Source organism: Glycine soja, chromosome 4 (genome assembly GCF_004193775.1).
Source record: "Glycine soja cultivar W05 chromosome 4, ASM419377v2, whole genome shotgun sequence".
NCBI lineage: Eukaryota > Viridiplantae > Streptophyta > Magnoliopsida > Fabales > Fabaceae > Glycine > Glycine soja.
In genome coordinates this window covers 6,431,310-6,443,315 of record NC_041005.1, presented here as the reverse complement: position 1 = coordinate 6,443,315, position 12,006 = coordinate 6,431,310, and the positions used below count along the sequence as shown (strand labels likewise).

The following is a 12,006-nucleotide window of genomic DNA, read 5'->3' as shown; positions in this document are numbered from 1 at the left end:
AGAAGTTTGTGATAGTAGACTGTACGCAAGTATAATAAACTCAAATTTAAGGATATCTAGCTCTACATATTGGTGGCTGTTAATATCTCATTAATGCTAATAATTAAAAGCACAGACTCCGAAAAGGAAACTTAGGATACAAGTTCCAACCATTTCATGGGAGCCAAATTATTTGACCTCATTTCTTGTTCATTTCTCTAATTTTCTCTCCAGTTAAAAAATGGCATGTGAACAACAACAAAAACCAACTTGAGGAAAGAATATTTAATCACTCATCTTTTAGTTAGAAAGACAAAAAGGAAAGAAATAAAAACATAATGAGTAAATTTCAATCTCTTTGCATCTTGTTTAGCAAATTCAGATCATAACAAGCACATCAGACAAATAAAAGTTACATAAAATTGTTATTAAACTTATTTTTAGAGACTATCAATATGACAGAAGGCATCACCCTCACCATTAACAAGAAAAGACAGCCTTTAACCAGACCACAAACAGCATATAAATAACCATTGAACAAAAGTATCTTTGGAAATGAAGTCCAAACACTCATATTATACATAGGCCGGCCTAACCAGCTCATACATTGTGAAAAGGATCTTGTCTTTGTCAATGTCACCCCATAAACCATTAAGTCATAGTTTGATTAGTTTCTTATGCACATAATGCCTATCATTTCTCAATTTTCCTCACTCTCTATACTTCCTAACCCACCAACCAAAACCCGTTTCAGTTTTCATCTTCAAAGTATTATGCCACATAAAAGAGAATATTTCTGTCTTTTCATGCTCTTCACTTGTTTTTTGCCATCATTGGCCGACAATGCTCAAGTTCTGATGAACTTCAAAAGTAACTTGTCCAATGCTGATGCTTTAAAGAACTGGGGGGATCCATCGACTGGTCTGTGCAGCTGGACTGGTATATTATGCTTCGATCAAAAATTTCATGGCTTGAGATTAGAGAATATGGGACTAAGTGGCACTATTGACGTAGACACGCTGCTTGAGTTGTCCAATTTGAATAGTTTTAGTGTCATAAACAACAACTTTGAGGGTCCAATGCCTGCATTCAAGAAGCTTGTGAGTTTAAGGGCATTGTTTCTGTCCAATAACAAGTTCTCTGGTGAAATTCCGGATGATGCTTTTGAAGGCATGAAGCGTCTCAGGAAAGTATTTTTGGCTGAAAATGGGTTCACGGGTCATATTCCTGCATCCCTTGTTAAATTGCCTAAACTTTATGATGTGGACATACATGGAAATAGCTTTAATGGCAATATACCAGAATTTCAACAGAGGGATTTCAGAGTGTTTAATTTGTCTCACAACCACTTAGAGGGTCCAATACCAGAAAGCTTAAGCAACAGGGATCCAAGCTCATTTGCTGGTAAGCTGAAAACCACCTCACTCAATAGATACACCTAGTTTTTATTTGTTTTTACTCGTGATATCATAAATGAAATTAATTAAAACAAATATACATATTCATTGTTGAATTTGAACATATTCTATATCTACTGCTTTGCAAAAACCAAACCCTTTACCCCGTCTAGTTCTCACTATATGAATCATAGATAAACTTTCTTGTGATATCGTCGCGGTTTGTTCAACCTTCAGTTTACTATTGACTTTAGGCTTATTTGGAAAATCCAATAACATTTTGATATCAGTGTAAATGTTGGAGTCTTAATCAAGGAAATTTAACTATCACAATGACTACTTTTACACCAACAAATTAGAAGAACTCATTAATTAATTCCTCCTTCAGCCTTTGAATGCAAAATTGAATCAAACAGTAAATGAATAATCAATCCATGATCAGAAACTTGTCAAGATTATCTATGATACATATTACGTTTTTTTTCTCTTATTCCTCCTAGTGGTCATCATAGATACATGTTTTTTTATCTAATTTTTCTAGTGCAACAGGCAATCAAGGTCTATGTGGGAAACCTCTAACCCCTTGCGTCGGAAGCCCTCCCTCACCTTCTGATCAAAACCCAATTTCAACTCTTTCACATCAAGAAAAAAAACAGAAAAAAAACCGCATCCTTTTAATCGTTATCGTAGTGGTGGCGGTGATTGTGTTGGCTTTAATACTAGCACTTGTGTTCATCCGTTACCGTCGAAAGAAAGCCGTGTTGGTCACGGATGCACAACCCCAGAACGTTATGAGTCCAGTTTCTAGTGAGTCCAAATCCATTGTAATGGCAGCCGAGTCCAAGAAAAGTGAAGATGGAAGTTTGAGCTTCGTGAGGAACGAAAGGGAGGAGTTTGACTTGCAAGACTTGCTTAGAGCCTCAGCTGAGGTTCTGGGGAGTGGCAGTTTTGGATCCACGTACAAGGCCATGCTTCTGAACGGACCAGCTGTGGTGGTGAAGAGATTCAAGCACATGAACAACGTTGGAAAGAAAGAGTTCTTTGAGCACATGAGAAGGCTTGGAAGGTTGTCACACCCCAACCTAGTTCCTCTTGTTGCATTTTACTATGGAAGAGAAGAGAAGCTTTTGGTTTATGACTTTGCTGAAAATGGCAGTTTGGCTAGTCATCTTCATGGTACGGCCACATTATAACTTTTTGGATAAATTATATTTTAGCTAAAATATGTTTTAAGTTTAAGTAAATAACTTATTTTTTTAGATTCTTAATCATTGTACATGATTAATATATTAAAACGATATCGATCATTTAATTCATAATAGAAACTCTAAATAAAAATTTTGATATATTAGGTATTTAATATAACAAAAAGATTTATTTTAATAAAAACCTAAAATAATAATTATTTATTTATCATATACCTAAAGAATATTTAAGCCTTATATTTTTATTTATGAAACTTTATTACATATATGACTTTACTCCCTAAATTTTGAACTTTTTGTTGATAGGCAATTCTTTTTTTCGTCCTAAGTCTTATGTCTTGTTTGGGTAAGTTTCTCCCAAAAGAAACTTCTAGGAGAAAAAAAAATAAAAAAAAATGATAAAATGATTTTTTTCATAAATTAAAATAAATTTTTTATTAGCTAATAATTAACTAATTTGTAAATATCTTCTTATTTGTTTAAAAAAAAAAACTGAGAGAATTTCTAATGATTGCTGATTGAGTAATCAAGAGTTTATTTTAATTTATGAAAAAAATATTTTATTATTATATTTTTGATTTTCTTGATGTAGAAGTATTTCTAAAAGAGTTGGCATTAATTTGATTATGGACTTGTAGGCAGAGGTGGTTGTGTGTTGGACTGGGGAAGTCGTTTGAGGATCATAAAAGGAGTGGCAAGGGGATTAGGATACCTCTACAGAGAGTTCCCGGAGCAAGACTTAGCGCACGGTCATCTAAAATCGTCGAACGTAGTGTTGGACCATTCATTCGAGGCTCGTTTGGCGGAGTACGGGCTGGCGGCAGTGGTGGACAAGAGGCACGCGCAGCAGTTCATGGTGGCGTACAAGTCTCCGGAGGTGAGGCAGTTGGAGAGGCCCAGCGAGAAGAGTGATGTTTGGTGTTTGGGGATTCTGATATTGGAGCTTTTGACGGGGAAGTTTCCAGCTAATTATCTGAGGCACGGGAAGGGTGCGAGCGAGGATTTGGCGTCGTGGGTTGAGTCGATAGTGAGGGAAGGGTGGAGCGGGGAGGTGCTTGATAAGGAGATTCCTGGGAGAGGGAGTGGAGAGGGTGAGATGCTGAAGCTGTTGAGGATTGGGATGGGGTGCTGTGAATGGACTTTGGAGACTAGGTGGGATTGGAGGGAGGCTGTGGCCAAGATTGAGGACTTGAAGGAGACTGATAATGGAACTCAAGGGGATCATTCCTACTCATCGGATCACTTGTCTATCTCTCTCAATTAATTCATCAACAAATCTTTTCTGGGAATGGGATGTCTTCAACATCTTCACTTCTTTTTATTTCTCACACAAAAAAAGTTTTATATTTGTTTCTGCAATATATACTAATTACTATTTTATTCTAAAAAAAAAATAATAATGTATGTATTGCCAAAATCATATATTAAAAATACAAATACATTTTAATATACATGATTCTTATCTTGGGTGTTGTAACTTTGAACCTAAATAATGGTGGTAAATAAGAAGAAACAGATGAATATGATTTCAATTTTAATTATTATTGTTGTTGATGAATGATGGTTGGTGAATTTCTTGAATGGACACTATTAGTTTCGTTTTTTCATGATCCTAGGATTAATCTTAGTTGATTCGAATATGGTTGTCTTTCAGAAAAAATATTTGAAATTTATATATATTTTTAAATCACATTATTACTTGCTTTTTTGGTTATGTAAAAGAAAACTCTGAAACTGACACTATTACTTGCTTTGTTGCTTTTCAAACGTTGTTAAAGGTTTTAACAAAAGGATTAATAAAGTAAGAAATAACCTGAATGAATAAAGCAATTTTATGAAATTATTTTATTGAGATAAAATGATAGTTACTAAAAAAATTACATTGTATAAATATTAAAAATTAATTAATTATTAAGGGTAAAATTAAAATATAATTACACGTTGATACTTTAAAATGACAACTAAAGCAAAAAAAGTAAAATATCCTAAAACATGTTAAACATAAAGTAATTTTTTTTCTTTGACCCACATTTTTATAAAAAAAATTGTTATTATAAAATTCTAAAATTAATTTCAAGTAATTAAAAATGAAGAAAAAAAAAAGAAGCATGTGTCTAGACTCCTAAAAAAAGACGTTCAAGTACTTTAATAAAAAAAATAAAAATGGAAAAGTTGGACCCGGTTGAAGCAACCCTAAGGCCTTGGGCTTGGTCCGGTTGGTATATAGAAGGCCCGTGTCTGATAAGGAGAGAAGGCAATGGCGCGAGTATGTGCGTCTCTTACATTCCCGCCCGCGCTCCGTTTCAAGATTCAGTGCCACTCTCACTCGTCCTTCGTTATCTTCCGAGTAAACTCCCTCTACTCTCAAATGTAAGTGCCCTACTTTTTTATTTTTTTATTCTTGTATAAAGTATAACGTTCTTTCTTTGTTCCGTTGTTGTTCTTTCTACATGTGAAATTAACAGTATTCCGTTGCAGTTACGGTTACCGGGGAAAGGAACAATCGGTTACTGGCAGTGTTAGGGCTTTTGAATCCTCTTCTGCTAAACCCATGAGTTGGTGTGATGGCGTTCTGGAACCACGGGTTCTCGTCGCACCCGGTAAATTTACATCTCCTTCATAATTTACAACATTTTTTATTCTTATTTATTTCCGTCTAAAAAACTGTAGTCACTTCTTAGAGAAAACATTTGAACAGAAAACCAATACCAAAATTAAATTGAACGAAAATAAGCTGCTATTTTATAGTTTCCGATGGTTAATATATGCCTCTGTGGCATCGGTAAGGTGTAGTTGCTGATTGGTTATTTCAATTTTTATGTTTTTCTTCTCTGACCACATTCTGATTGTTATTTGTGCTGTTTGTAGATCTTTTTATTTTTGATTTATTTTTTTGCATTACTTTACTATCATGTGTTGTGTTAATGCATTTTATTTAATTATTTATTCTGCAAGTGCAGATCCTGGTACTGATCGAAATGGTCTGGGACAGATGATATTGCTCCGCCATCCCAAATCTGGTAATTTGAAGAGTATCCATTATTTTGTGTACTTCTTATCATGCTTTTGTTACTTATTTATATTTATGTTTGTATATAAATATATGATTTATTGAGATTCGTCTATCTCAATTTGATAGTTCTGTTGATAAAATCATATTACTTTGCTATAAATCTTTCTCAAGGAATTATACCTTATTGAGGCTTTTGAATGTTCCCTCTCTCTCTTTCTCTAGGCTTTTTCATATGTTTTTACTTGTTTGACAGGTAATGCAACACAATATCTGTTTGTAAATGGAATACTTCTAGAACTTCAGTGGTTTAAGAACTTGTATGGATCTTGGTTTTTGGGAGATTATATAACTGAAGGTACATGCTTGATTATCTAAGATGCAAAGTATGCATTATCATTTATGTTTATATTGCATGAGGTGCATTACTTTCTCTCATTGATCTCTTATCTACTGAAATCTTTTACTTCTACTTTTCTTATAAGATACTCCCTCCATTCCAGATTATATGACGTTTTAGAGAAAAATGTTTGTTCCAAAATATATGTCGTTTTACAAAACTAATCAAATGCTTTTTTCCAAGATTATCCTTAACCAATACTTAGTTGGAGTAGTGTATAGGAATAGTAAATGAGTCATTAATTAGAAAGATAAAGGATATATTAGGAAGTTACCTAATGTTTTCTTTGAAATTCAACAAATTAATTGCATTCCTTAATACTAGTGCCAAAACTTTGAATGTCATATAATTTGAAACGGAGGGAGTAATAGTTTTGTTCCTACTCTGCGTATGCCATGTTCTTGTACCTCTAATCAACACTTTGAAAAATTGAAAAATCTCCTGTTCTTACTTAGTCTGAGTAAAAGCATTGTGATTCCTTTTGTTACGTTAGTAATTTATACTCTCTACCCTAGGCCTTTTACTCATGAAGAAACTGTTGTAAAACAATACTTTAAGCGGAAATTCTTTTGATTCTTTTCATTGTTGACTTTTTTGTTCCCCAACAGATGGTCGGCTGTATTTATCCACACCAATTGATCCCGTTTTCATCATGTTGCCTATATTCAAGGAAGCTAGAATGAAGGTAATTAGTTATATGTTCCTTTTGAACCATGGGAGTTGGAAGTCATTTCTTATTTTGGAAGTCTTTTCCATTTGTGTAAATCCTTGGTTCAACTATTGCTCTAACGAAACAGAATAAAAGTTTTAGTTGCACATATGGCACCTTATGTATAGAATAGAACCCACCCAGACTAATAATTATTGGTTTATCTGCAAAGGAATTTACACAAAAAGTCAAAGATATCCCTTGTTTGCGAGTTCCACAGAACTTCTACTATTTAGGTTTGTGAATGGATAAATTAGCTCTAGATAGTGTTTTCCCTGGGAATTATATCTCTGAGTATCTCTTGTTTCTTTAAAATGCAAGCAGAAAGGGGATGATCTTGGGAGGTTCAGGCAATTGGATGAGATCTTGTTTGTTGATGGATATCCTGGATACATGCAGTTAATGTCTATTGTGGAGAACTGTATGCAAGTAGTTTCTGAAATCATAGGTGACCCTATTCTTGTACTCATTCTATTTACAACTTGAGTTTGGAAGTTTGCCAACTTTTCTTATATGATTTAAGTAATTTATTGGGCAGATATCGAAGAAAAAAATGAAGTTTGTTGTTGGCTTTATGTTTTTTATACTGGTGATGACAGCAACATATGGTGATCACATTGTTAATCATTTACTTTCTTGTTTTTAATTCTCATGGACTTGTATCTTTATGCATATGCAGAAGTTGGATCCTCAAAATTCTTCAGACTTGATGATTCAAAGGTTCTACGTTGGCTGTGCTATAAGGTTTGTCTGTATTTCCTTGATTGTCATTTAGTTTAGATGATGTTTAATCTCCCCTACCTGCTCTCCTTCCTTCAGGAAAAAAAAAAACTAGTAAATGCAATGTAGTTGCACAGAAAATCCCATCCTCCATGTACTATTATAGATGTATGATATTTAGCATATGGATGCCTGAACTTCATGGTGTTTTTCATGAAAATGAATCCAAGACCGAAATATGTCTGGTCTATTTCATTACATTATTAGTTTTGCATCACTAGAGAGTCACAGCCTATCTTTAGATTTGATGGTTGATACAAGTATCCATTTATAAAACCACATAGGAAATGCTTGAATTGCTTTGTAAAAGGTTTGCTTTCAAACTTCTATTTATCTTTGGGTATGTGTTTGACCATCTTTGATTTAATTGCCAGAAAACTTTTTTACCTGTATCAAAGTTTGTTAATTTGATTATCTTATTTTAGGTTTGTCAGCTAAAACAGACACTACCCAAATTGGACAAAAACTATGCTGTTCAATCAGAGAAAGACACATGTAAAGTGTTTATTACCATTCTGTTCTGTTGGCTTTTGGAGAATTTTATTCTGTTGAGGTTAAATTGAAAAGAAAAAAAAATACGTTGTATATGGAAAAGGGAGACCTATAAATGTGGCCCTTGAAGTGTGTGTTGTGCTTCTGCTCAGATTTATGCCTTTGACTGTACCGTATGTATACTTTCCTACTATGTGAAAACCAAACTAGCGCATGAGAAAAATACACACATCTATGCTGATGCTTCATGCGCAGTTGTGTATTTAAATAATCGAAGCACCAATATCATCCTTGACAATACTCCCCTATCCCTTGATAGTAAATATCAATGTTGATGTTTCTCTTAATACTTGAAATGCTGGTCTTTTTGTTTCACAGTTTTGCTGTGCATTAACGTACTTGTGTTACTGATGCAGTGATTGATGCAGTCTCTATATTAGGAGAGTATTTGAAGGAAGAGCCTTGGTTGCAGCTTTTGTGTAACCATCTTAAGTATCAGCCTTTCAGAATGTCTTATTTTAAAGATTTTACTTCTACATTCCTTGTGATTATAACTCATAAGAGAAACCCTAGTCGGGTTGGAATGGGATTCCTGTAAGATGCCGTAAGGAGATTTTTCTTTTGCAGGTTAAATATACTTGAGGTTACTGGAAAAGCACAAGCAAATGCTGAAGGAAATAATAACTCACGTTTATGTAATGAATTACAGGTATTTGCTGGGACAGGAGAAGGATGAGTCTTTAGATTTGCTATTTTGTTTTGTATTTATTTGTTTACCACTAAATTTGATCAGGAACAGAGTAATGATAAGAAGGGTACAACTGCAAAGAAAGGTAGACAAGCAAAGAAGGTAAAATTGGAGACAGAATCACACAACATCAAAGACATGTTTTCGAGGGCCTCCCGAAAGAAAAGTTAATAAATTATCCCATTCTCATCGGTGGAAATGGGTCATTGTCATATTGTATCATTTTCTAGACCTGCAAGTAGTGGATAAGCATTGAGTCATCTCCTGGTTTGTTCCGTCCGTTTTATGCTATTTTTTTTCTCTCTCTCGAGGTTTTATTATTATTTATCGGCAAATTCAATTTCACCTGCAGTATATATCATCTAATTTAATATCCTTTTCCCTACCTTTTTAAGCCCTTATCTCATCGGTCATCTCATTGTAAAAAATGCTACTTTTTATCTCTTATCATTTCTCGGACTTATATTATTCCGAGTAATGTTATAACTTTATATGATATCCTTTTGAAGATTTTTTTTACTATTTTATAAAGAAAACATTGAATAATAAAGTAAATATATTAAACCTGCTAATATAATCGTGGAGATTTAGATAGTTTAAATAAAAATATTTATTATTTTATTTAACATGTAAGAAAAATAATAATAGCTATTAACATGTTTGGTTTACTGATTTTACATCAGAGAACCAATCAAATTCTACGTGGTCGGGGTATCTCATATAAGTTTCTATTAATCAAATATTATTTTCTATTTAAAATATAAAAATAAAGTTAATAAAATGAATGTTAGACTTAGGTTATAAAAGTAAAAAAATGATTGTATAATTTCATAGCCATCAAATTTAAATTATATTTTAACTCGTAAGTTATTAATTTATATAAGAATTTATAATTTTTATATCCAATAAGACAAACCACCAAACCACCTGTCGTTCTGGTCAAATCCACTGAACACGAGTCGAAATAACTCAATTTTTCAAGCCATATTTTAAACCAAGTAAATCATAAGTTTGTCGTGAGTTAAAGTTGGCCGATATTTTACTATTAATTTTGATAAGAAAAAGCATATTATCATGAGTTGATGTGATGTGGAGTTTGTAACGAAAAATTACGTAGTTATTAAATGACGAATTGTGTAATGATTTAATTGATCTATTAATCATTTTGTATGTATATAAATTCTTGAACGAAACACATCGTACAATTTTTTTCTTTCTTTTATCAAGGTTGTCGCTGAAAGCTGACGTGATATTTAGGGGTATTTCAAAAGGCATATGTTCAACATTATCTTTTTGTTGAACTTTGTTTGATTATATATCTAGCTTGTTTTAAAGGCTTTCAAAGTAGTTAATACGAGGTACGAACTTATGCACATAAGCTAGGGCCTCGTGGGTACAGATGCAGTACAAAGCTGCGCATTTGCCCCTTACCCTTGTGTAGATTATTCTTTCTACGTTCAATAATTTTTTTCTACATTTAACATATTTAAAGTTTTTTTTTAATTTTATTCTTTTTTACTTCTTCTTCGTTCCTTTTTTTTTTTTGATATAGTCTATGAATTGACAATCTATAAGACACTGTTCATTTAGAATTTTTGACGCATCCATTGGTCTCCTCCATCTCCTCCATGAAGCTGGTGTTGGTATTATTCTTGGTGTGTGTTTGCTATCTGTGGCTCCTCCCTAATTTCTCCTCCGATAGTTTCTTATTGTCCTTTGCTAGTTTTTTCTCCTTCATCATTGTGAGTAACACTGCATTGTTATCGATAAGTTTTTTTTGCCTTCATTTACTCCATATGGATTACCAATTGATAATCCGTATGGTTTATATGGATTCCCTCATATACCATACAGATTGTCAATCCGTATGATTTAATGTACTTAAAATGAAGTTGTGTGAAAGGGGATACTCACGGTGGGGATGCGCGATAGAATGAAAGAATGTAGGATGGAGGGGAGGGACGGACGCTGCAGCGTGGGTGATTGATGTGGGGAGGGATGATGTATTTGATTTTTAATTGAAGGATATTTTGATCTTTTTATTATGTTGGGTGTAGAAGAAGTTATATTGGGTGCAGGAAGAAATTCCCTCTTGTGCATGTGATAATAGACTTCATTTTGCCATTTAATCATTTTCTTTATATTCATTTGAATTCCAAAATTTAAAATGAGTTATAATAAATAGTTTTTGTTTATGATGACATTTTTGTAATGCTATTAAACCACCATTTTATTTACGTGAGCATTAAGTTATGAGTTGAATGCATATATACAAACTGTGTAAAAAATTTATATTATTTATTGTTTAAATTATTTTAAGATAATTATTTTAAAGATTAATAATAAATTTATTATGATGGATTGTGATTGAATTGTTTTATAAAACATTTTACACTACAATTATAACAATAACATAAATTGGCTTGTTAGTTCTGTTCCTTTAGTTTCAGAATTTTTTTTATTGTATCTTGAATTGCACAATTTATGTGAATAAATCCTTTAAAACAGTGTATTCACACGCCTCAGGTTGGATCATTCGTATTTTCAGCATCTCAGATTAAAACAAGGTTGGTAACAATAAGTGAGGGATCTCTCTTCCATTTCACTGTGTTGGACCAGTGGGCACATGTTTTAACACCTTTGATCACCTGTGACCAGAAAAGAAAATCTTCAATGATAGAATAAGAGTAAGCACATTATTATTATTATTATTTATACAAGATAGAAATATTTATTTATTTATTTAGTTAAATGAGACTTGGATACACGTATATGCAGCCGCACTGTTTTGTCAGCATATCCGTTTTACAAGCAGAGCATATGCCCAATCTTCAAAATAATATAGGTTTGGTTTGTATTTTTATTTTTTATTTTTATTTCTTATTTTTATTTTTAAAAAATTAAAATTTTAAAAATATATTTAGTTTAATTTTTTGTTTTTTGTTTTCAAGAAATAAAAATATTAAAATATGCTTTTAAAGAAAAATATATTTTTAAATTTATTTAAAATTATATTTCTTATCATTGCGTTTTAATACTCAAAATGAGTTTCTAGATTTTAACAGATGTTATTGTTTTTCATTTTTGGTTCGACGTACCAGCAAGAAAATAACTGTATTGTGTTAATCTTTTTAAAGTCTAAAAAGAAAAGAAAGGAAAGGAGGTTTTGTAACCATAATATCCGTGTATTTTGTTCTGTCTGCTGATGGGTGTTTTAGGAAAATTAACATTAATTTAAGGTTGAATGGCATATAAAAAAAGAATATATTTATACCTTAAAAAGTAA

At 32.5% G+C, this 12,006-nt stretch overlaps 2 protein-coding genes across 2 annotated transcripts; both read left to right on the top strand.

Moving 5' to 3' along the window:
- The first annotated feature begins 679 nt into the window (after nt 1-679).
- Nucleotides 680-4,122, top strand: LOC114409058 (pollen receptor-like kinase 5). Its single transcript, XM_028372349.1, has 3 exons — nt 680-1,383; nt 1,926-2,552; nt 3,220-4,122. Exons 1-3 carry the CDS (start codon nt 753-755, stop codon nt 3,843-3,845), a joined length of 1,884 nt encoding a protein of 627 aa, XP_028228150.1. The 5' UTR covers nt 680-752; the 3' UTR covers nt 3,846-4,122.
- Nucleotides 4,123-4,729: 607 nt separating this feature from the next.
- On the top strand, nt 4,730-9,091 carry LOC114409057 (ribonuclease H2 subunit B-like). Its single transcript, XM_028372348.1, has 11 exons — nt 4,730-4,951; nt 5,060-5,181; nt 5,542-5,601; nt 5,848-5,949; nt 6,600-6,676; nt 7,025-7,148; nt 7,380-7,444; nt 7,906-7,975; nt 8,389-8,464; nt 8,600-8,681; nt 8,766-9,091. The coding sequence occupies exons 1-11, from the start codon at nt 4,839-4,841 to the stop codon at nt 8,889-8,891; spliced, it is 1,017 nt and encodes a 338-aa protein (XP_028228149.1). The 5' UTR covers nt 4,730-4,838; the 3' UTR covers nt 8,892-9,091.
- Nucleotides 9,092-12,006: the final 2,915 nt, after the last annotated feature.

What these genes read in the sequence shown, in the direction of transcription:
- LOC114409058 (XM_028372349.1), top strand. Translation starts at nt 753, where the DNA reads ATGCCACATAAAAGAGAATATTTCTGTCTTTTCATGCTCTTCACTTGT. An exon ending in GGATCCAAGCTCATTTGCTG is followed by an intron (nt 1,384 to 1,925) that starts GTAAGCTGAAAA and finishes CTAGTGCAACAG; the next exon opens with GCAATCAAGGTCTATGTGGG. An exon ending in TTTGGCTAGTCATCTTCATG is followed by an intron (nt 2,553 to 3,219) that starts GTACGGCCACAT and finishes ATGGACTTGTAG; the next exon opens with GCAGAGGTGGTTGTGTGTTG.
- LOC114409057 (XM_028372348.1), top strand. Translation starts at nt 4,839, where the DNA reads ATGGCGCGAGTATGTGCGTCTCTTACATTCCCGCCCGCGCTCCGTTTC. An exon ending in AACTCCCTCTACTCTCAAAT is followed by an intron (nt 4,952 to 5,059) that starts GTAAGTGCCCTA and finishes ATTCCGTTGCAG; the next exon opens with TTACGGTTACCGGGGAAAGG. An exon ending in GGGAGATTATATAACTGAAG is followed by an intron (nt 5,950 to 6,599) that starts GTACATGCTTGA and finishes GTTCCCCAACAG; the next exon opens with ATGGTCGGCTGTATTTATCC.